Here is a 26221-nt window from a genome sequence, read left to right on the forward strand (position 1 = left end):
CTCATGGTTCTTGCAAGAAGAGGGTTCCAAACCTCAGTGGAAATATCAACATATAATACCGAGAATGTATAAGGAGACTGATAAATTACAAATTGTATTTCTTAATCAATCACTCTTCACTCTTATCTCACTTAGTCGTAACTTTAAAAATAATCAAATATTTTATTTTAAACTTACTGCGTATGACAAAATTCCGTAATCCTTCCCTAGCTTGTGAATTGTAATAATTTTCCAAATTCACTATTTTGCAGTTTAAATTCAAATCATAGAGAATAGATAAATTAAGTCAATTTCATAGAAGATGATATTGGTACTTAACAAAACCATACCTGGATCTGTATGAGTTTATTATTTCCATTTTGCAAAAACATCGATTTAGTTTAGTTTGTAATTGTCAGGGAAAAATGTAAATTTTGTCCTGGAAAACCTGGAAAAGTCAGGGAATTTCATTTCTGCTTGTTTGTAGCCACCCTGTAATTTTACCAATTATATACATCTGTAAGTAATCTGTAAAATCATGAAATTTTGCTATTTCTATTGACATAAAGGTAAACTAAATGTCAAAATATGCAATGTCGCTGCTTGCAAGTGTACAGTATTAACTAATGGTAGTACATGATGTTAAAACATTCAAATATTCAAAATAAGTTTAAACTGATGAAATATTCAAATATCACTATCCATATTGGTTTCAACATGTGTGTCAGAAAAGAAAAATGATATCCATCTACTTTCAATGTTTTCATTTGTCCTTTTAATTCATTCTTCTTCAATCCCAACTTCTTGTTCCAGTTAAGCCACCATCTCCAGCAAAGCAGAATGTTCCTACTAGGGCTCCTCCACCAATTCCACCAAGAATTGGCGTTCCCTTGCCAGGGTTGGTGGGAGAGAAATCCCTACCGAGTCTCCAACCTACGAATCAGAAGCCACCTGAGCCGAGAGATGGAGTCATGGTAGCAACAGCGCAGGTGGAAACACCTTCTGAGAATTCTGGTCTCGTGGCATTCTTATGTCAGAGGCAAAAGGAGTACAAGTTAGCGGCTGTACAGGCAAAGAAGAATGGGGACATGAATACCGCTTTGAGATATGTTAAGATATCAAAGGTAAATCATTCTAGTTTATTCTTATTTCTTTCATTGTCATTCCTTTTCTTTCATATTTCGTTTTTGACTGAAATATAAAATGTGAGAATACACAGTAAAGTTGTTTATTGGAGTTCTGAGGTACAGTTTCCTATTATTAGGGCTGAGGTAATACCACTTTGAACCAATACCCATCCCGATATTCTTACAGATTCCCACCAATACCGATGCTTGAAAATTGTTCAAAATACAGTATGTGTCCCAAAATAGTGTTTGCACACTTTCAATGTTAATAACAGGAACACTAATAACAACTTTTGTTGTTATTACATACCTTAAAGTTACAGATGTTCAAAATGACCATATGTAATACATCGTCAGCATTCCTGAACAGATCAACTTTGTTTCCACGGGAACAGAAACACTGATAATCTCAATCGCATGTCTCTAGATATCCAGTGTCCGTGTTTTTTTTGTGGCATTCACATCGTACTTCACAGTTCCCCACAGGTAAAAATCTAACTGTATTAAATCAGGACATCTACACTTCTTAAAAGAAAAAAAGAAAAAATCTTTCCTCTGCCATTTTGTGTACACTTATGCCAACCACCTGTCAGGCTGTGATGGAACTAAAAACACCACAATGTCTGCACGCACTCACACCCACTCAACGTAGACATCGCAGCTTCAAATACAAAAAATGTCTAGTCAAATCATCTTTAATAATTTCTCTCTTATTAATATTTGAAGATTGTAAACATTATTTTGGACACACTGTATGTATTGCTTAATGTTAGTGGGTGAGTATTCCACTCCAGTTATGTGTATCAATTTACCAGAGTTTTGCTTCAAAATATTGAAGAATTACATTAGAATGTTAAAATGTGTTTTGTAATCACAAAGTACAATTTTTTACACAATATTGGTGCAAAATAAATGGAAACTTGGAACTTAACGTAACTTCTGAGATAATTACACTTTGTGAAGGTGCTAAAATGCGAGTAAAGTATTTACCACCTTTGCTAAATAAAGTCTAACCGATACTCACTGATACCAACATTGGCATTGGTATTGGCTCAACCCTTCTTATTAAAATTTGCCATTAAAATCTGTGAAATCAAGGGCAAAGTGTGAAATAAACTGAAATACAAAATTAAGTTAATTTATTAACACAACACTTTTTGGAGTGAATTATTGTGTGAATATTGCACTATTTGTATTTTTTGTTGTTCAAGTTACTTTTCTGTCACTTTTGGCGAATTGCAACAATGAGGATGAGCTGTGATTAGATTAAATTGATGAAGGGACGCTCACAAAGAATACTCATCACCAGACCAGAACTTGAACCTGGTGCGGCAAGACTAAAAGTCGACCACTTAATGTGCTTGTCTATTGTGCCAGATGGTGAGTCATGCTAGATTCGCCAAACAGTAGAGATATTAAGGGATAAAACACACAAGAAATGTTAATAATATTTAAAAAAGTGTAAATTTCATAGCAAGATGATCATGTATTAACCTCCATGGTAGAGTGGTTATCACAGCGTGCTATGATGCCAGTGGTCCCAGGTTCGAATCCCATCCTGTGCATGGGAGTTTTTGGTGAGTGTCCCTTCATCATATCATCACTCATACTTATCATTGAGATTAGCCAAAAGTGGTAGAAAACTAAGTAAAATGAACGAAATCGATCAATGTCAAAATAAATCTTTTTGCATGTAAGTAGTTTGATGAATGTAGAAATGTTTCAGCAATTTGAACAAGTTATCACGGCTGCCAGAAGTGGACAACCAACAGATCTTTCACAAATGCCGCCACCACCACCAGGTTTCTCTAGTTCCAGTGAAAAGCCACCTAAGGTCGAAGAAACTTCGATGATTCTTCCAACACCCCAAAAAGCTGAGGAACCGAGAAAACAAGGGAATGCGGAACTAGAAGCAGATATCCCAATGGAAGTACCAGAAGGTACGAAGTGTTCCAATATTTGTTTCTCTTCTACATTTTGCTCTTTCCTAATGTATTTAAGTAAACTTTTCTAATTTAGGTGTCTTATCAAACCTTCTGAGAAATTTATTGCTTCTTAATTGTTCACATTGCTTACTATCACTCAACCAAAGGTGACCATTGAATGGTTTCCTGGTCTTTTGTTTTTCTACCGTATTTTTAATCATTTGTATTAGCCATTCGTTAATCTGCATTTTTGTTTCACTCCTTCCTGTACTTTTCCATTGTTTTTTTTTGTTTCTGCATGTCACTTGTTTATATGTGGTTCCCAAAAATGGAAAAGAATTGTTTCCACTACATTCCCCTACATGATGACAATATAAGTTATGTTGGATGTAAATGAAACATGATGTATCTCAAGATATTTTGGAATTCACATATAGTTTATTTAAAAGTAGCTGTGTGCATAAAGCTGAAACATTACCATTTGTACGCACAGTTTTTAATTGTTTTATTTGTTGTTCAGGTGAATTCTGACACATACATTTCTTTTAAAAACTGAGTGGATATCAGTCAAAGATATGAACTTTATTGCTAAGAAAATAACTTCAATGATCACAGTAAATATATAGGTTTGTGTCAAAAATGATGAAAGGTTATGTTTGTAAGAATGATGTAATTACTTTTTCAGATTTCCCACCACCAGACCCTTCACTGTATGGGGCCCCTCCCCCACCCACAAGCGTGATGGAAGCGCTGGAGCAGAGACTAGCGAAATACAAAGCCGTGGAAGCTTCTGCGAAGGAAGAAGGCAACAACAGCAAAGTAAGAAGGACCGGAAGGATCATTAAGCAATACGAGGGTGCCATAAAGCTTCACAAACAAGGAAAGCCAATCCCTATTGACGAGCTGCCTACCCCACCAGGTGAGATAATTCTGTTTCCTAATTTGTAAGCATGCCAATAACATACTGACAGCAGTCCCATGAAGGTAAAACTCTGTCCTGTGCATTGCACCATGGTATGGAGGTACGGCTCTGCACATTCTTGATCTCAGCCACAGTGGAAGTGATATAAACAGCACCATGATAAGAGACTTTCTGACGGCCCCAGAGCTGCTTTATGTATGGACACTGTTGGAAAAGTTTCCACCTGAGATAACTAACGCAGGAAACCCTACTGACTGCAACACTGCCTACCAGTCAGATATAAAATTGCACATGATTCTTGAACGTGAATGATCCATTCATCTTCTTACTTAATGTGTATGCTGTGAAAGTATTGCGTTCATTTTTGCTGGACCTGTGAGATTCCCAACCTTCAGAGAAGTATCTGTACCAATACTTTTGATTGTTTTGTGCCACTTTTGGCTAATTTGAATGAGTGATGATATGAGTGGACACTCACAAGCATCCATACCCAGGTCGGGATTCGAACCTGGGACCCCTGGCATCTCAGAGCAGTATTGGCTCAGCTCTGGTTTTTGTTCTTTCAATATGACTTCCCCTCCCCCAAATCTTCAAATGCACTTCACATGGTTAGTTAATAAATGAGAAAGAGTTCTACTTCAGAAAACAGTGTTTTGCAGTTTTATAGTGTGATTGATTGATTGATTTGGTGTTTTAAGTCCACTTTATGCACAGTAAGGCTAATCGGGACTGGACCTACAGTTTAAAGTGGGATCCGAACCACTTGTGCCTCCACCGGGTATCGAACCCGGGACCCCTTGATTACAAGGCGACGACGCTACCACTGCGCCATCTGGGAGGCCCCTTTTATAGTGTGTTTTTAGTAGTCATGTGAATGTATAAATCTTGATATTTTCCATTTCAGAAAGATGTAGGAAACTTAACGTGTTGCTTTTTAGGAATAATAACCTTGAAGCTTGAAGTATTTTATTCTACTGACAGTGATCCAGTTGTTAGAACATCTGTGTGCCATGTGAGAGACTTGGGACAGATTTCGGGCCTGGGTGATATCATGTCAGGGGCAAAACGTTTCCAGTAATGTCACTGCATCTGAAGCAGCCCTGGAACTAACCTAATCTCCCTCCGATCAATGGGTACGGGGGACAAGGCAAGCCTGGTGAGATGGGGAATAAAGATGATCAAGACATTGTCCTGGTCATGTCTCATCCACTATGTTGAGATCAAGAATGTATGGTGGCTAATATAATATATATTCAGACCACTATTCTCAGCCTTTCTTTTGAAACTGATTAAAGTTGAACTTAATATTTTTTATGCCTATCTAGTTAATTGTGACGTTTCCTATCAAATTTGCAATAGCTACTATGTGTTGCATATTTACGGTTATGTTTCACGGAGGGGAAAAAAACATAATTACACAAGATTTAACAAATGTTGAAAATTAATGCCATAGACTGCACCCCGAAATATTTTCTTTTCCTCTTGCTGCCTTATCTTTGCATGGTAATTACTAATCACACAAGTTTGGAAATATTAGAGATTTAAAGTGAAACGTAGAAACTTGTCCTTTGTGTGTGCCAAGTTAACTGTTTGTGTTAATGAGACTGAGGCAATATAATCTTATCTGATTCAACATTTAGATAAAGCCCTTTAACTTGTTTCAAACAACAAAACATTATTTATGAGCCATTAATGTAGCACAGTGAAACCAAGATAATTAATACTAACTACATTAAATGCTTGGCAGTACTGCTATAATGGAAATTTTCATTTAACCCCTTCCCCCAAATAGTTAGGTGTACTTGGTTAGTATTAAAATATGTTTTTTTCCCCATAATTCTGCTTTATAGTCATGAACGGCAGAATAACATTCTAGTTACAGAAATACCAGATTGTTAATATTATTGGCATTTTCATTCTTGGTATTTCTCTTCCCATTATTTTACATCTTTTTTTTACACCTTGGGTTAATCCTGATGGTGAGAATGAATAATGAACTGATGAAATGCTTGATAGGACTACCCCAGTTTCCAGGGTTCGAGCCTGTAATCTCTGGCTTCCTAACATGATATTCTGACCACTCGGGCATGGAAGGCTGCTTTGGCAATTTTCAAATCCACCAAAAAGCATAGGTCAGCTGATAAGTGAACTGATTAATTTGTCTCTAATTTTAAATAAAATGTTGATTTTTGCATTTGTTAATTTGCAATTTTTGATGTATTCTCTGATTCTCTTCCTTTGAAAACTCCTGGTGTTATTTCATTCTTCTTTTGTTTGTGGTATAGTGCTATTTATGTCGAATGTTATTTCTTAAATTTTTCAGTTGTTTTTAGGTTTTGCTCCTATACCACAAGAGACAACTGCACCTGCAAAGGAAATATCAGATAACACCAGAAAGGTGCCACAACCAGGAGGTGAGAGGGAACCTACTCGTGCAGCACCACCACCGCCACCTTTGGCTCAGGGAGGAGCAGCGAACAAACCTCCCCTAGAAAAGCAGAAGAGTAATGGTATGTTTACTAGTCTTTCATTGGTTTGTTTGAAGTATTAAGTCTATTTTATGCACAGATAGGTCAACTGAGACTGGGCCTACAGTTTAAAGTGGGATCTGAACCACTGTGCCGCCAGCAGGTATCGAACCCGGCACCCATTGATTATAAGTAGGGGCATGCATATTTCGTTTTTGACGAAAAAACTAAATGTGAAAAAACACATTGTAGTGTTAATTTTTCATGTTTTTGAAAAGTGTGAGATGCATTTTGTGATCATGTTTTGTCGCGAAATAATGCGAAATGAACTGCAAAAAGCGAAATTAACAATTAAACACGAAATTTAGGGTTTATTCACCGACGCGACACCTTCTGAGGTCTGAATTATCCTGAGAGTTATGCAATTCCCGGAAAATTGATTAATTCTGCTGTTAATATTGGAGAAGCAAAAAGGGACTCCTTTACATAGAAATAAACTTAATACTCTGATAACTACATAAATGTGCTACTAGAAGTGAAATGTTAGTTCAGTGGAATAAGTGTAGTTTTTAAATCAAATATAGGATTATATTCACATTAAAACCAAAATGTCTTTTTATATACCAATTTTCATCCAATGTTTCACCGCTATAACACCGATATTTTATTTTATTTACCGCTTTTGAACCTGAAATTGACTCCGGTTTTGTACCGAAATTTTGCTTTTTCATTTACCAAAAATATGTGCCTCTAATTATAAGGTGACGACGTTTCCACTATGCCATCGGCTAGGCTTTGGACTTATATCTGATTTATACACTCATTGGTAAATGTTGTACCACTATTGGATAATGCTCTGTAATGATATGTAAAGATTTTTAAGAAGAGGTTATTACCACCTTTACCTGGTTCTTCCACCATGTCATATCTCTCTTACTAAGCATTATACACAGCATAAATTGGGACTTTCAAGAGGCTTAATTATTCGAGATTGTAGTCCTGTCACCGTTTTTAATTAACAATTATCTACAATGTGGAGGGAGGTGTCATGTATCAGCCAGGTTATAATGAAGGTATTGAACACTGATGTTAATCTGCTACAGAGTTGTCAAAGATAGAATTCATGACTGTATCGGATAATATAACAACATAACCACTGACCTGCAGAATGGGTTTCGTTCTTCCTTCTTGACATTGGCAGGAAGAGTGGGATGAAGTGACAGGGAATAAGCTTTACGTTATCAACTCCACCATTGGTGTGTGGCATTCCTGCCGAGAAGAGGTCATTTTAACTGCTTTGAATTGGACACAGCCATCTCACGCATGGTCATTTGCTGCAAGGGCTGGACCCTCCAGTGTGCCATGTATGTAATGCTATTTTAAGTGTGGGCCATATTCTTATTGATGTGCCAATTTTATTTTCCTCAAGACACCTTCCCAACTGTTTATCGTCCCCTCAAGACAAACTTTTAACCTTCCCAACTGTTTATCGTCCATGTTAGGAGATGACAGTGTTTCAATAAATGTTTTTAGTTTTTTTTTTTGTGAAGAGCTGGCCTGTTACACTGTCTCCGAGGAAAGTTTTAGACTCTTCCTTAACTTTTTCATGTGTTGTGTATGTCTTGTGCAGACCCCTTAACATCCTTGCACTTTTAACCTTTCTCAAGTGACATTTTACATCCCTATTTTAACTTGTAGTTAAGGATTTGTGGATAAGGGGATTTTTTCCACGTATACTGTGAAGAGTGCAAAATGGCCACATGTTCCACCGCACCCAAAAATTTTAAATTGTTCATTCATTTGTCAAAGAGAGTGGCTATTGGCTAAATGCAATTGAGATCATGATCCAGATAGAAGCTGTAAAAGTTAATTTACATTGTAGTGTTAGGAATATGTCATATATAATGTTGGAAAGAAGTAGAATTTTGTAACCTGATTAATAAAGTAATTTACGTTCTTCTTTTTCTAGTTAGGTTGGCTCCACAATCTATGGCAGATAAGCAGCTTTCACTGTTGTCAGCCAGACAGACTGAGTTCAAGAAACTTGCATTAGCAGCGAAGAAGAAAGGAGAGATGAATCAAGCCAGAGAGTACCTGAGGCTTGCTAAAGGATTTGATCCTCTTATTGAAGCTTCTAAGTGTGGCTTGCCTGTGGACATGAACACAGTAAGTATGCTTCTGCTTATATTCTAGGAAGCAATGTAAAACAGTAGTTGAAAATGGTAACTAATGTTCTTGACTACTGTATTGATATCTAGGTTTAATCTCGTTCAGATTGATCTGAGACATTCTGATCTTTATTGACATCTCAGATTTTTTTTGTAACCCAGTTTAAGTACATGAGAAAACTCATATTTACGTGAGTATAATGCGCGTGTATGTATAATACACACCCTGGTTTTTGATGGGAAAAGCAACAAAAAATTATATCTCGTATGTAATGCGGAGTACAATTCAGGTTCAAGAAATGGCTTTCTCAGTTGTGGATTGTAAAGCTGTTGCTAAGCCGATCAACAGCGAATGACCTCATACCCATTCAATAATGTTACTGTTACTATGTGGACCAAGAGGAGAATATTGTCTTGTGTACAGAATGAGTCATCAATCCATGCCACCTTGCCCCCTCTCCTTCCACTGTGTTCAGAATCCCAAAGCTTTCAATTCTGTAACCACCTGTTTTTTCTGTAGTAGAAGAAGACGAGATCAAAATTATGTCATGGATTTGCAGCACTCGGGAAGTTATTTTCTATTATTTCTTGCCTGACAAATACCGCTGATACATATTGTGTGTGATGGAAGGTGCATGCATGAATTCTGCTAGAATGGTGTGGTGTAGCAAAACATCCTGTTGCAAAGTGAAAAATCATTTGAAATAGTAATTTCATTTTTATAGTTTTTTTTTCTAATAATATTATTACTAAATAAATTCAACCTTGTAATTTGTATTTGCACCTGTTGATATATATATATGTGTCATATGCAGTGACATAATGAAAACATGCATGGTTTTAATGTTGACTGTCTGAATTATTCCGTGCATAATACACACCACATAATTTTGGAGGAAAGTGCACATTATACATTTTTATTTTTATTATACATATATATTTTTTATACATATTTGCATAATTTTCATGAAGTGTAAACCTGATTCCTTAGGAACTACAGTGATAATTTTTCTATTTGTTTGCAGTTCGTCACTTTTCTGCCACTTTTGACTAATTGTAATGATGAGGATGAGTGATGATTAGATGAAATTGATGATGAGGACACTCACAAAGAACACCCATGCTCAGACCAGGACTCAAATTCAGGACCTTCAGTAACTAGATCGAAAGTTGACCACTTAATGTGTTCGGCCACAGTGCACCATCTAAATTCTCTAATTGGACAGATTATGAAACTGATTGGCATGTAATATACCCGTGATGGCATATTTATCAATATAAAGATATCATTTCTCTGTGACTGCAATTCACGTACATTGTCTTACATCTTCCTCCTCCAATTGTAAGTGCACACTTCAATACCCCATTTTGTTTAAGTTGTGGTGTCAGATTATTTTCACATGTAATGTTCTTGTTATTTCATTGTAATGTATTTCTTATTTCTTTTATTTGCAGATTCCTGTTCCTCCATCAGATAAAGTAGTGCTGGAATCTGATTTTGATTTTGTCTCTCCTGCTGACTGCATCCCAGGATCAGATTCTGAAATTTATGAAAGGTTAGAGGAGGATCTTGTGAAACAAATAAAGGTAATCACAGTTAAGAATATACCATTGTGTGTTACATATGTGTGATAATTAATGGTGCAATTAAATTGCAATTGAACTCTACTCAGGGTGGATAAAAATCATGATTTTTATTTAAAGAAATATTTTTTGATTATTTTTTTAAAAAACACGCTTAATATTGCTTGTATGTTTTTTTCTACCACACATACAGATATATATTTTTTTATAGAAAGGTAACTTCTAGTAAACGGTCCTGTAAAACAATTAAAACAGTTTGATTAAAGTAAATGAAAATTATATGTAAATATACATTTTTCTGTTTCTGTATATGTATACTGTATATGAACCTACTATGGAAATGTTTGTTGAGTGTGTTAAACTACAATAATTTCAGTAACTTACCTTCCAGTGAAAATAAAACACACTGGATGTACCAGGTGGTTATAATTAAAGTGACGGTGTTCAGAGTGGTACAGCACGGGCTGTAATGAGAGTAGCAGTCTGAAACTTCGTAGATATGCTAATGAAGCAATGCGCTCGCGAATTATGCAAAAAAAAAAATTAGTTCCAATTCTCGCCACCAGGGTAAAAAATGGCGCTGTAAGCAGTCAAAACTTGGTATAGTTACAGGAAAAACACTATAAATCGCAGAAAACAATACTCTTTGTAATAAAATATCGCTACAATTTCACTATTCGAATTACATGAACATTACTAAAGGAAAAATCAACAAGCGTCACCAACAACAACCAGGGAGCTCACACAATGGTTAGGCAATGTCACCGACTTTGATGTCAAGAGTTACGGAAAATTCCACGTTTTGACTGCTTACAGCGCCATTTTTTACCCTGGTGGCGAGAATTGGAACTATTTTTTTTTTTTCATAATTCGCGAGCGCATTGCTTCATTAGCATATCTACGAAGTTTCAGACTGCTACTCTCATTACAGCCCGTGCTGTACCACTCTGAACACCGTCACTTTAATTATAACCACCTGGTACTATATAATTGTAACTAAAAATATTTTTTATACTCTTTGTATCTGAGTTTTGGCAATTTTTTAAATGATAGTTTGCAAAATATCAGCTGTCATGTTTTTTAAAGCTTAATTATAATGACACTATTTACAGTTTAACATAGTTAGTTTATATCCATTATCTAGTTTATTTCTAGTTAAGAACAATGACAATTTATTTAAAGAAAGCTTTCATTATTATTATTATTATTATTAATAATAATAATAATATTGTGCTTTAATGTTCCTACATACTGCCAATAAAAAACTAATTCATCCCAATGGAATGCTATCTTCATGTACGTTTAATGGAAATAAATAAACTTTATACATTTACAACGGTGGTGGCTCAGTCGGTAACGCGTCTGACTACCATGCTCAAGGTCCCGGGTTTGATCCCCGGCCGGTTCAAATCCGGGAACTTTTCTAACGTTTGAAGCGGCCCTGGTGCCCACCCAGCGTCGAATGACATGGGTACCTGGGGGAAACTCTGGGGGGTAAAGGCAGTCAGGGGCGTGATGCTGATCACATCACCCCCACTCACGACCGGATCAAGAAAGTGTGGGGCGTTACCCTCACACCCCCTATATGCCTTCATGGCATGGTGCTAAGCACAGGGGAGTACTTTACCTTTACCTTTACCTTTACATTTACAACAAACTGACATAACTTTTCTCCAGAGATTTCGGCCAGTGTATGATGTGACTGGTGGCCACCCACTCTGGTAATGAAATTGGGGAGCTAAGAATGAGTAGCTTAACCTGGTCATGGAAACCTATGACGATGACTGAGGGTTCGTCATGCTGATTTCACGTCACCCTGTAACAGGTTGGATGATTTCCCACCTCTGCTGAGCCATATGCGAGTGAGGCTGGCAGTCGTTAGGTAGGTCCTGCCCCTCACAGGCTCTTGTGCCATGGGGGGGAGTAGATCATCAACCCAAACGAGCTGTTGTGCTCTCAGATGTAAAGTTAGTTTCACTGAGTATCGATAGAGAGTGCTGAATGTCTTGAATGTTGGACTCAGTGTGACAAACGAGCTTTAGAGCCTTGGTTGTCATGTTAGACAAGGTCCGACTTACGAGTGGAACAGCAAAATATCACTATCGGACTGAGTCTGACTTATGAGCAGAAATTACTAACAAATAATGTATGATTGATATGAAATTTGAATTCCAGAACCTGTAGAAAACTGATGTTTGTCATTATTGTAACAGCTTTTGTGGGTACTTAAAAATAATTTTATTTTGTTTCAGATGTGCCTTGCAAACAGGGATCACTTCAAATCTGTGGGTGATGTAGCCAGTGCGAACAAATTTGAGCAGTTGGCAGTTCATTCTAAGCAAGACTTAGATTCAGTGAAAGCAGCTCACAGAAGAAGTGATAAACTTCCTAGGTTTCATTATGAGACACGATCATTTTCTAAAGTACAGTGAGTATGGCTTTGTAATTTCAGTTTGTATGAACACCATACCTTTTCCATAAGTGAATATGCTTAACATTATACTATGTGTATAGAAGGAACACTGTTATTGGTCGTGACTTCAGATGTGTGCAGCATCATTTTCTTCAATCATCTTTTTCCTGAGATTAATTTTTACTAAAATATTGAAAAAGTTGAAAATATCCACGTGCAAAATATACAATTCTTATAAATATTTGCTGATATTTTTCAACCTTCATAAAATTTGACTGCTGACAGGCAACCATTAAATAAACCCATATTACAATGTATGTTCCATGTAACACATATAACCTTACTGTATATTGTACATTTAGAAATATTTTATTTTCAGATGTTGTACAGACCTAAGTGATAATGATTTAGAGTTGACAATTGTTCAAGGTATCAACTACAATGTTAGTAACCCAACTACTGTTGATACATATGTGAAGTATGAGTTCCCATTTCCTAATGTAAGTATATGATAACATCTTGTTGGTGTATGATAGTTTATTTTTCAATGTGACCAAAATTTTATTTTGATTGCAAAAGGTGAAACTATGACATTAGCCTAACTATCTCAAATCTAAATATGACAATATACCAGCTTTATTGTTATGTCGTGTGTTACTTTGGTCTAAAATCTGCATTACATTATATCCTAATAATATCAGTCGTGAGAAGGTTTGAAAATCCCTTGCGTTCTGCAGTCCATTGTACATGCCATTTTAAAACCATTATATTTTTTAAAAGACTGAAAATATGTTGTTTATACTAGTTTATTATACATAGAGTTGTAAGACAGCCTTTTCATTTCTAGTCATTGATTGGATATCTAAATGAATATTTGTATCTCTGAAGATATAATAGACACTAATTGTAACAATACATGAATGTTTTAACCAGCCATTTAAATGTAAGAAGTAAAAGTTGTGATATATCTAATACTCATAACAACAATGCACAATTTTACTTTCCTGGATTCTACATTTGCCTCCATTTCCAATTTTTTTCGTCTTTCCTTCCTGAAAAGTGTAAAATTGATGTTCCATTGTACTGTATTGGCCTGAAAATGAGCCACACTTGGATATAAGCCACGCCCTTCAAGTTAGAGGGGAGGGGGGAAAGGAAAAAAGACAATTATCAGAGAGATTGGGAGAAGAAAAATTACCAGTAGCAATTTTATTCCATATGTATGTATAGTATTTGGAAAACAATATATACCTATAGAATTTCCCTTCAACACATTTCTTGTTGGGCACAATATCAATCATTATTAACTTCAGTTTCATTGAAAAAGCAGCATTTTTAAACAGCATGTGATATGATGAAATGTCGTAAAAGCCAAGGTCATGAATATAAGCTGCACCTTAACTTTTCACAGTTAAAATTTGTATAAAATGTGCAGCTTATTTTCAGGCCAATACAGTATTTGTCATTCAAGTATGGTGAGATGGCCCAATCAGAGCTGCTACCAATACGCATGGTTAGCATGCCATGCTATGAAGCAATGGTCCTTATTTGCCGTCACAAGGAATTGAAGCTAGGAACTATAGATAACATGGAACAACATGATGTTTTGCAATATTACCTAAATTAATAATTATGCTCCTTCTTTGGTAATTTAATTTTTATGTTTGGAATGTAAAAGGTAGAGTAAACTTTTCTTAGAAACATATGTTTTGGTTATACTGTAGAAACTTGAACTCTGTTTATGACCATTCATTGATTGTTTTGTGTGTTCTTTTTCTGCACAGGAAAATCCACCAAAAGATAAAACTAGTGTGATCAGGGACACAAATGCTCCTCAGTACAACCAAACATTTATAATTCCTATTAATAGATCAGTGCCTAGATGCCAAAGGGTGTTTAAAAGACATGCAATCAAGCTCGAAGTGTGGTCAAAAGGGTAGGTGGTAACTCATATGCATTCTTCTGCAATTAGTATAATGTAGGTAAATAACCTTGAAATTTAAAATTGTGTTCCCCTTTTGTATAAACCAATGTATGCTTGACTAGACATCTCATCCTGATTTCTGTGTTCGAATGTTTAGTGTAACATGCTTCGTTGCCAGGAGGTTCTTTGTTCGAAACTGGAATAAGATGTCACCAGTTACCAGCAATTTTACTGGTTCGCCAATTTGCCTATATCGGCAGATACACAAAACTGATTAATCTGACCAATAAAAACTAAGTTTGAGAGCCAAGGCCCGTCGGGCAGGTTTACTTTATTTACTTGTATCGTGTGTGGAAGAGGGAAAGTGGATATGCCAATGATAGAATGATGAAAACACAAATTGTTTGATGTGCTGTTCACATGAGCTGGCGCTTGGTGGAGTATAGAGGCAAAGCAAAACAACAGTTAATGGCTGTTACTGTATGTCGTTTATTTTATTGTAGCTTTTACACATTGTCACATGCGTAACATAAAACATGCAATAATTTCCACATTATATGTCTCGATCTGCTTGCCATTTCCAATCTATAGAAGATAAATGTATACTTATTGCAGGTAAAAATACATAAATTGACAAGAACCTGAAATGGATTTGTCAACGTGAACCTTTTTTATTTATTTTTATTTTGGCCTGTCATTTGATGACAAGTTTGGCACAAGCCGATTGTGTCATACTGATTGACATCGCATAGTGATAAAATGGATTGCATGTAATAGTCACTCCATTGGGTCTGATGATATGAATAAAATAAAAAGTTTGTGAATTTTGTTACAAAATTTGGCAGTTGGAGTGAAACCCAGTGCAAAAATTAACTGAGCTCATACTTCAAAATATGATCTCTCATGCTGATGTTTTAGGTCAAATATGAGAAGAAATTTGGACCCATAGACATATTTTTGGACACAAAATTTAGTTTTAAATCTTATTTTTTTCTTCATTGTTGTTAAAGCTTATTATTATAATGTAACTATTGTATAATAGAAACATTTAACTTTATTGATCCCCATTAGATAATAATGAATAGGTAATATTTTTAAAAATATATTTGTATGAAGAACTAAATGACTTCTTGGCTGAAACTTAAGCATATGTCTTGAAAACATAAAGTAGAATATATACATTCTAGAAGTCTTACATCCAAATTATTATGTAATTAAATATATATTGATATAATAAACTCTTTAAAACCAACAAAAAAACAATGCTACAATTTTTAAAAAAATAATAATTAATACGCTTTCATGCTTTATGTTGGGTGGTGGAATTGTTTGTAATCCTCATAGGGTGTAAACATCACTTTACCCCTCCCTGAATCAAACAGTATCCAGAAATGAAAGTTATTTTTGTCACTTTGTTTTTTAATGAGAAGACTGTAATGTGCAAGTTTTGTTGTCCTTTAGATGCCACAATATCTGTAGTTTTAAATTCCAGGTCATGTCTACCCAAATGTTGTCAGTGTGGAGGGGATGGAAGAGTTAGTGTAAACAGACTCAGGTAAATTGTGTTAGGATGGTTCAGAGTGGAAAGTTATTTGCTGTTTTTAAAAAAAGTGTGCACATACACGAAAAGGGGGAGAAAACTAATGTTATTCAACTCATTGGTAAGTACTGATTTTCAGTGGTAACCTGCACAGTGTAGAGATTGGAATCGAGATTGGCAGATTTGCTGGTGCAACTGTATCGAAGCACATTTGAATTAAAATTAGTTTCGATGACTACTCTGTGTTTGCAGTCGAAGTTCAAGCTAGCATTGGCCAAGGGAGTATTTTAAATGCTTTAGTCATTGTTCTGAAATGGGTTTTGGGATCTGCAACATTCAGATTCTACTGTCACTGATAAAAAATAAATGATGTATGTAATTGTAGTTTTTTCCTTCATCAGCCCAGGCTGCAAAAGAGCAAGAGTGGATACTAGCTTTCAATCATACCAAAAAAAGTGTAACATTTTATATCCTGCGAGAGTAGACATATCACCAGATGAATGTGTTTTGTCGTATCTCCACTTTTAGCCTGAGATGAGTTGATGACGACATCGTGTTCCATACATGTTATTGCGTCAAGTTCTGAAGCGATGTATGGTTGTCAGGTGGTGTGAATTATGAACAAGAATAAAATGTTTATGCATATATTGTAAGGAATTCCAAATCAACATAAATCAAACTTTAAGCACCTCTCCTGAGAAGTTAGTTCAGATGGACATACGACAAAATAGTATTCAGCAGGCAATATGGTGAGCTCTTTTGGCGCAAGTGATCCTGGGTTCAGTCCCTAGTGGCAGCCCCAAAATCTTGGTGTTGACCTGACATTGTGAGGACAGTTGTGGAGCTACTTGGGAAAAAAAATACTAGGTGCATTCAAGTTCTAAGGTCTCAATTGTAGAAACATGAGAGTTGCTTTAAAAGGCACTGGAATTCTTTATGGTTGTGGAAGATAGACAAGCATTGTCCAGCTCATAGAAGGGTCATGGTGCTAGTTGTCGTTAGAAGCATTTTAGACACTACAGTTGATGATTCATGTTCCAAGAACAGCATCTTATCATCCATTTTCCCCACTTGCTTCAGATGACACCCATCAACATTCATTACCAGTGCTGTGAAACATGCGGAGAAGGCATTAGGGACGTGAGAAGAGTGAATTTGTGCGTGCAGAAGTTTCAAGAACGCTGAACATCATGCATGAACGAACCAAAGCCACACAGCCAGTCTGACATGATCGCATGACTGGAAGAAATGGTTATGCAGGACCGCCAATTGACTGCGGAAGATTTCAGCTCCAGAGATCTTGGATCTCTGCACACCACCCTTCATGAAGACCTGTAAATGCGGAAAGTTTTATCCAGATGGGTGTTCTAATGGGCCCCTCCTTCGAACTAATGCATCCACAAGTGCACATTTTTCACAAGCATTCTGTGAACTGTGTGATGATGCCATCTGTCTCTCACAATCATAAAGAAACCCAGCATCTTTTAAAACAACTCTCGTATTTCTATCTGCTCCCATTCTTGAAGAGAAAAGGAAAGGGGGGGGAACCTTAGGACTTGAATGCACCTAGTTAAACAGGATGTCTACCAGTCAAGAAAATCAAGGAAAAGCCAAGAAATCAACAGGTAGGCCAAGAAAAGGTCAAGAAATTATGCCCGTGGTCAAGAATTTTTGCTATTTTTTACAGTATAGTGAATTTACATTGTTGTATACCTGTACCGGAATTTGATAAAGTTCAATATTTGAAAATCTAAAATTTAGGGCTCAGTCGATAATAAAAATTTCTTCAAAATATTGATCAATATTGGTGTGTACATTTTCTTCTCCAATTACATGCATCAATTTACCAAGAAATTTACTTTAGAATTCAAGAATTGCATCAGAATATTAAAATAGATATTATCACAAAATATAGTTTTTCGTTCAAAATTAGTGCAAAATAAAAAGAAAGTTTTAATTTTGCATAATTTCCAGGATAAAGAGACTCCGTGAAAGTGTCGCGTGGCATTTTTGCTGAGTCCGTGAAAGACCAAAATGCTGGAAAGTACCGGTAGAAGAATTCCAACTGATACTTTCCGATACCGATACGACTGGTATCGGCCAATGGAAAGTATCAGTAGAAGAATTCCAACTGATACTTTCTGATACCGATACGACTGGTATCGGCCAATGGAAAGTATCGGTAGAAGAATTCCAACTGATACTTTCTGATACCAATACGACTGGTATCGGCCAATGGAAAGTATCGGTAGAAGAATTCCAACCAATACTTTCCGATACCGATACGACTGGTATCAGCCAATACTGATACATCGGTTGAGTCCTACTAAAATTGTATTGAATTGTGATTAAGATTTTTTCACTTTGTTTCTTCACTTTCTTCTATACATGAAGTTTTTAAATATGAAAGTAATGTGGCCATTCCCATCCAGGATGAAGTCTGAAGCATTAATTTTTAGATGCATTAATAACTCTTGTTAATGTACAACTTTAGTTTTCATCTTAACCAACCTTGTGGTAGGGATTTTTCATTGAATAAAAATATCCATTTTCGTAATTTCCAACTATACCTAATTATAGGAGGATTAAAGTAAGTATTATAGTAAGGATTAAATAAATCTTAAGAAAATGGTAAAGGAAAAGTCAAGAATTTTGGATTTGTTACTTTGGTAGACACCCTGTAGTAGCAGATCCCGTATCGAAAGCCAGAAAACATGCATCACATATTGTTTTATTATTGTAAATATTGTTTCAATACTTCAAATTTATGATGTACAAAAGTAAGAGAAATAATGAAGGATCTTTTGAGGGATAGGACGTGCCAGAGGGCTTTCTTTCACTCTGAGAAACAAACTTATGATAGAAAACCTAGAATTACCTGACTTTGTGTACTTTATGAACACTATATATAAATCATGATTTAACAAGAGGATTTCTTTTAGTGCTCCATATGTCAACATAGGATGATCTTACCTTAGCAACATCAATATTGATTTACTCCTTGTAAATAAAACCAAAATTGTCTACAAGTAATATGATATTTGCACTATAGTAAGACTACTTACTTTCAGTAGGATTTGCTTTAGGAATGTTTACAAATTTGCTCCAATTGCAGTGGTGAAGTCAGACCTGTGTTGTGGCATTGTTTCCTAAATCACTGGGGTTGCTGCGCACAAATTAACATTTTTCTCGCTTGTTCCTTTGTTTCCGAAAGTTATTATAAAATAATACTGTATAGATAGACACACGCACCCACAACGTGTGTGTGCATCTTGTTAGTGTAAGCCTGAAGAACTTCTGGGGAACCAGGATGAAATGTCACAGCAAGAATAAAAAAACACTTTAGCAACATTTACTGTATTATTTTGTAACATTGAACAGTGGTTATGTGAACTTTTAAGAGGATCGTTTTGGAAGGTTCCCTTGACTGTGTGTTTTTCAACTGTTTTATTTTATACATGTAACATTGAGAGTTTTTTAGGAACTATAGTTTTGCACAGAATGTTATTTTTGTTCTGACAGTTTGCACTAAAGATTCAGTTTAATACATTCCATTTGAGATAAATTTTATTCACACTTGAATTTGTTGTCAAATTCAAATGTAACTTTTTTTCCCTCTACAGGGGCCTCTTTCGAAGTGATGCACTCATTGGAACTGTGGCAGTCAAACTTCAGCCATTAGAAACTAAATGCATAATTCATGAAGCATTTGATGTAAGTAATCTACCATCTTCTTTTTATGCTCCTTATAATGTCATGGTTCTCACTGGCCTGGAAATGGAAAAGTTAGAGAACTTAAATGCTTGATTTATTTGCCAAGCTAGGAAACTGAAAACACATTTAACTTTTTCCTCCTAACTGGATTCTTTTTTGTACAGGGTGGCCAGAAAGTCCCTTTACACCAGAACTAACTGCGTGTAACAATGTAAGATGGTAAGATATTTAAGATTTTTACCTCCCATCCTGATCATTGATATGGCAACAGTGCTCCTCACGTGAATTGCCACGTGACTGCCACATAATTGCCCGTGGAGGGAGAATAAAAGTGTGTGCATTGACCAGTTCATTGTCGCGCCTTTCCATGTTTGGTGAACAACAATGGCAGATACCAGTGACTTCACTTTGAAGGAGCGCTTAGTGACAAATGTGTGTGTGGGTCCATGAACGGAAGCACAACAACGAAAATATGCCGCAGGTGATGGATAGGTTTCGTGAACGGTTCAGTAAGGAGCCACCAAGTGGTCAGACTTTGATCACATGGGAGAAGAAAGCTTTTCGTCTGGGAAGTGTTTTGGATGCCCCTCGTTATGGTCCTGCATCAACCCGAAAGGAAACGTGTGCAGACGTTAGTGTGTCACCCTGCAAGTCGACCACAAAGCGTTCTGCAGAACTTGGAATTGCAAAAAGCACAATGCAGCTCCACATGAAAATGGACTTAGGCCTGCACGCATTCCGTCCAATGGCCATCAATGGTCATATCAAGCTGTGCAGGGATCATGGAGGTGCACATACGGATGTTTTGGACAACTAACTGTAAATATTATTCATGCAGGTATGAAATAAGTGGAGGTGTAAAGGGACTTTCTGGCCACCCTGTACAATATTTTGCATAAAAATGCCCTTTTCTGTAATTTATGTGCAACCAAACTAGTATGTTAAATCATAATAGAGAGGTCTGTAAAGTTATTTAACCTTTAGCAGGCTGATGATAAATAAATCTGTCTTACCAGCATGTGTATTCTGTTCAGGACGGTAGACCTATGTTACCAACACCATGTGGCAGCAATTAATATGTGATTTCTTGAAAACTACAAATGATAATTCAGTTCTGGTTTTTATATATATATATATATATATATATATGAGGTTGACATACTCGAATCACAAAATGTTAGTTGTTATTTCTATTGAATAAGTGAGTACTGATAAAAGAAGTTTTTTTATTTTTTTTATTTAAAGAAAAAATATGCAATGGTGCTAAAAATATGTCATATGTTTGCGCTTTCTTTTAGGTTTTGTGCATCCAGCATCCATAGGTTTGACGCTAAAAGTGAATTTTCGGGACATCTTTTCTTAGTTGAAGTGACAGTTCTTGTTTTTGATAATTGCAGTAGTATATGGGTTGATGACAAAACTTACCTCAAATGTACAAGTGTCCACACTTTGAGAACTAACTTTTTTTTGTATGCGACAATCCGAGGCCTGCCGAGAGATCTTGAATTTTCTCAAAAATTAACATTATTTAAAATTATTGACTTAATTAACAAATTGTTTTATTATAATTGGGGAAATTTGTTTACGTGCTCTCCAAGAGGGGCCTTTGATTGTGTTTTCCTTCAAATTTGGTGCATCTAGTATCCACAGGTTCAAAGCTCGAAGCAATTTTTCAAAAATGTGTCCCGTAAGATGGCTTCACTGCTTGTCTTATATCTTTTTTTTTTATTATTATTATTTTCCTCAAGAAATATACAGTCACTTTGAACGTGACTTTGCACATTTTTTTTCCGTTCACTTTGATCTATTTCAATTTTCTTCTTTTTTTAACTATCATTTTTGACATTATTGGGAGGTAAATTATATAAATTTCACATCCGCTAAAAGCCGATATTCTTGGGGGGGGGGGGCAATTTCATCTCTCTTGGACAATTAGTTTTGCTACGTTTTAAAAATATTTGTGATTTTTTAAATTTTTATATATCTATATATAATATCGTGGCAATTTTGAAAAGTCCCCTTATGGTAGAGGCACCATCCACTGGAATACTTGAAAAGTAGGGAATTTGGTTTTGTGGAATGCACTATGATATATGATATAACCCATGGCACGACAGCCCTCCAAGGACCTAGGCCCATTTCCCGACTGCCAGTCTCCCTCCCACAATCCTACCTAGAGGTATGGAGATCTACAACCAGTAATGGGGTGACATGGGATCAGCACGTCAAACCCCCAGCCATTATTATAGGAGATATCCGAGACCAGGTTACATTACTCATTCGTAGCTCCCCAATTTCATCACGATAGTGGGTTTCCACCAGTCCTATACAAAGGCCAAGAACCCACTTGAACGCATGCTGTTCTGCAGTCTGAGCCCAAAGCACAATAACTCAGATTGTTCAGCCCCAGAGAAGAACTCTGATTTTATATGCCTAGATTTAATATTTTAGAGCTTCTGTGTAGCTAAACTGTTAGCATTCTCACAACTTTGGCTCAGGTTGTACTGGGTTCATTGCTCAAGGGGTGAAATTATGGTGAAATTATTTTGGTGAAATTATTTTGGTGAAATAATGTCAATTTGGACTTCATACGATACACTGATTGCCCATCACCTAAGGTTAAGCAGCTTCACAGGCCCTATGACTGTTGTCATGGAGCTCAGTTCAGTTTACCTTTAATATTTTACCACAAAATGTACTCAGCTTACCCAATTCTAATAAGACATGTTATAACTTTTGATAAACATCACTAAAAATATGATGAGGTTTCACTGCATAGTGATGTAGCAAGTTTAGAACCATAGCTATATACAGATGGGGGACAAAATAATACGAACACCTGTGAATGTAGAGAAAATCTTTATTAATAGGGGGTTGGACCACCCTGTGACTGAAGTACACTTTGTATGCGACGTGGGATGGACGCATAGAGGTCATGCACGATGTTTAAGGGAATATGGAGCCATTCTTCCTCCAGAGCAGTCTCCAATTCCGAAAGTGTAGCTGGAGGTGGACTTCGAGCACGAAGTTTGGACTCCAAATATCCCCACAAATGTTCTATAATGTTCAGGTCAGGAGACTGTGGGGGCCATTCAAGATGTCCTACTTCATCGTCATGTTCTTCAAACCATGTTTGGACAGACCCAGCAGTGTGGATAGGAGCGTTGTCGTCTTGAAAAAGCGGTCGGTCCCCAGGAAATAAAGTCTGGACAAAAGGATGGACATGATCCCCCAGAATGCTGCGATAGTGACTGGCATTGATCTTCCCATGCAGAAAAACAAGTGGTCCCACACCATGCCAAGATATCGCGCCCCATACCATAATGGACCCACCTCCATGCTTCACAGTCGGCAAGAGGCAGTCAGGATGAAATGCATCTCGAGGCGCTCTCCACACATAAACATGCCCCATGGTCTGAAATAACGTGAATGTTGATTCATCAGACCAGATGACTTGTTGCCACTGCTGTGGGGACCAACTTCTGTGAGCTCTGCACCATTGGCGTCGCTTGACAGCTTTACGTGATGTCACCAATGGCTTACGAATTGCCACTCAGCCATGAATGTTTGCAGCATGGAGTTCCCTTTTGACAGTTTTGTTTGAAATGGGGTCCTGGAGATGCCTGTTCATTTCAGATGTTATCTCGGATAACGATTGCTTGTGCTTTCGGGCCACTATGTGCTTCAACACCCTCCTATCCCGAGCAGCAAGCTTTGTCTTTTGTCCACTGTTGTGCTTTGAAGACACCATCTTACCTTGTGTTGTGTACGCTGTCATAACGGCTGATACTGTGCTCCTTGCACACCCAACAAGCTTTGAGGTTTCAGTCACCGTGGCTCCAGCTGAACGTGCTCCAACAATCATGCCTCTTTGGAACTCTGTCAGGTCTGACATTGCAGTGTCTCTTGAGAGCGTATGATAGACGAATGCACCACCAATGACTGCTGTTGGCAAACTAATACCTTCCCCTTCACAGCCACTAGGTGGCAGACTTCAGTGCCAGGTGGTGCTGCTGTACTGCCGGTGTGAAATGTGGCATACTTTTTCACAGGTGTTCGTATTATTTTGTCCCCCATCTGTATATAGCATAAACATTTGAAATTTCTATATTGAATGTTGCGAACAACAGAGCCCTGGTTTTTATGCTGTAAGGATTCATACCTATGTGAATTCATACCTATATAAATGTTCAAATTATTTACATTCTCAGTGGATGATGTGTTGCTGTTGTGTACCACCTATATGTAAACTGGCTTGAGTTTGATTTCCTAGTAAGATCTCATATATAAGGTTGCATCAAATGAAAATGAACAGTGGATGTATTGGGTTACATTTATATATGTGTATGGCGACAACCCTGTGTAGAGGTAGAACAGGAGGTAAGGAAGGAAACCCCTACTGCATAATGGACTCACCCTAGGTAGTCGCATGTGAACATGTGATATGCATAGGCAGTAGTATTGTCCGGCCTGATGTTCTCTGGAGTGGTTTTGCTACATGGCAACATGCGGCCACATATGTCAGCTGTTACAAAGAACACGTCGGTGACGTGTGGGTGGACAGTGTTGGAACACCCACCGTATAGCTCTGATCTGTCACCATGCGACTTCCATATCTTTGGTCTGTTGAAAAATGCATTCAAGGGTCGGTGCTTCCACTCGGACAATGAAGTCATGGACACTGTTCTCAACTTGTTCCGATCTTAGCCAAAGGAGTTCTACGAGTATGGTATTCACCACTTGGTGAAACAGTGGGATAAGTGTGTGTGTAACTTTGGAGATTACGTTTGAAATAAACCATGCTGATTTCATTCTGTGGCCCCTGTTCCGTTTTAATTTGATGCACCCTAATATATTCAACATATATTTACTACAAGGCACATGGTGATCTTAATTATTTCCCTAATGTGTACAGTAGGCTAACCAGAAAAGAGGGAGAGAATTGTTTACATCCTTAAAAATTTGAGAAAATCATCATGGAAACATAGGCTTACACTTTAATTTTAACTTACTACTAGATCAACAATCTGTTTGATTAACGTAAGCTCTTATCTTCCAGCTAATGGATGGCAGAAAACCTGTTGGAGGGAAGCTGGAAGTAAAAGTGAGAGTCAGAAATCCAATTGCAATGAAACAAGTCGAACAAGTGTCAGAAAAATGGTTGGTCATTGATGCTTTCTGAAGTTTGCCGTCCATGAATTGCTGTGCAGGCAGGGATGGGAGGTGACATACTTCAAGGTGTAATCATAGCAGCCCATTGCCTTTTTTTAATGTGATTAATATAGTTTTTCAACGACTGATTGAAATGTGCTGCCTTTGGATCACAGTATGCATTGGCAGCTTGACTGCCAAACAAGCATAATATGAAGTATTGAAGTGATTATACAAGTTTTAACAGCCATTTGCTTACTTAGAATGAAGTAAATCCTGTGATATAAAAATTTTATATTGTTGTGAGGAGCGCTAATGTATTCAACTATGTATAGAATGTATATAAACTGCACTATAGTGTATAAATTATCTTGTTCTGAAATTGAGGACTAAAGTTACTTTTTGTTGTACTTGGGGTATTCAGATGGTAAGTTCAAGAAGGATGTTAAGAAAAAGCACTCATATTTGCCACAAATTCATTAGGGTCAGAATCTTTACACTGTAAAAACCATTTCTCATTGTAGTCACGTACAGGTTTGATCTCTGGTAAAGGCATATTGTACAGTGGTTTGGATCTCACTCTAACTGCAGGTTTAGTCTCAATTAGCCTATCTGAGCATAAGTGAACCTAAAACAAAGAAACTTTTGTCACTAAATCAACCACCTGATTCTTTGTAGGAAGTCTGGGTTTCAATTCATGTAGCTGTTATTTCATTGAGCACGTGCTGTGACCCATGGGCAAAAGTCACAGATGCCATAACAGTGTACAAGTAGGTCAATTTTTTGTGGTGATGGTGTACGAGTATTTGCAAGTGCCAGTCATGTTCAAAACCGTAGAAGTACATGCCAAATGTGAAATCAGACATATAATCCAGTTTTTTGATAGCTAGGAATGTGCCGCTGTGTACAGGGAGGTCACAAAGTGGGCATACCCCTGCCCTCTGTATTTTCGACACTATGATGTGGTTGAATGCTTGAACACATACCTGATGGTTTAAGTGTCCGGAACATCGGTCGAACTCTGCGCCATATTTTGGCACACTTCGTTGCGATGCAAGTGTGAATAAGGCCTTTTTTTCTGGGCGGTGACGTTCCCCTCAATACATTCTGAAGGGCCTCCAAGAAGTCACAGAGGTGGTTAATCAATGACACAGGTATGTGTTCATATCAAGTAATTCAACTATTACCATCGTAGTGTCAAAAATAAAGGGGGGGTATGCCCACTTTTTGACAACCCTGTATTGCGAACAAGTGGTGAGTGATAGCATGGTGATGATACGGGTCTGCTTCTATGTGTGAACTGAAA

At 36.9% G+C, this 26221-nt stretch overlaps 1 protein-coding gene across 2 annotated transcripts in view; it reads left to right on the plus strand.

The window, feature by feature from the left end:
• The window catches only part of l(2)gd1 (lethal (2) giant discs 1), a 64712-nt gene extending 39370 nt beyond the window's left edge, over positions 1 to 25342 (plus strand). Inside the window, exons 6-17 of one of the 2 annotated variants that reach the window (XM_083138864.1) lie at positions 793 to 1103; positions 2833 to 3046; positions 3717 to 3950; positions 6287 to 6463; positions 8391 to 8587; positions 10045 to 10176; positions 12426 to 12601; positions 12966 to 13086; positions 14371 to 14522; positions 16003 to 16065; positions 19674 to 19764; positions 24824 to 25342. In XM_083138864.1, the coding sequence (XP_082994990.1) occupies positions 793 to 1103; positions 2833 to 3046; positions 3717 to 3950; positions 6287 to 6463; positions 8391 to 8587; positions 10045 to 10176; positions 12426 to 12601; positions 12966 to 13086; positions 14371 to 14522; positions 16003 to 16065; positions 19674 to 19764; positions 24824 to 24946 (1991 nt within the window). In that variant the 3' untranslated portion in view covers positions 24947 to 25342. The remainder of the gene's footprint in view (positions 1 to 792; positions 1104 to 2832; positions 3047 to 3716; positions 3951 to 6286; positions 6464 to 8390; positions 8588 to 10044; positions 10177 to 12425; positions 12602 to 12965; positions 13087 to 14370; positions 14523 to 16002; positions 16066 to 19673; positions 19765 to 24823) is intronic. The other variant, XM_083138873.1, reaches the window with a different exon arrangement.
• Positions 25343 to 26221: the final 879 nt, after the last annotated feature.

Source organism: Lepisma saccharinum, chromosome 1, assembly GCF_977018435.1.
Source record: "Lepisma saccharinum chromosome 1, izLepSacc3.1, whole genome shotgun sequence".
Taxonomy (NCBI): domain Eukaryota; kingdom Metazoa; phylum Arthropoda; class Insecta; order Zygentoma; family Lepismatidae; genus Lepisma; species Lepisma saccharinum.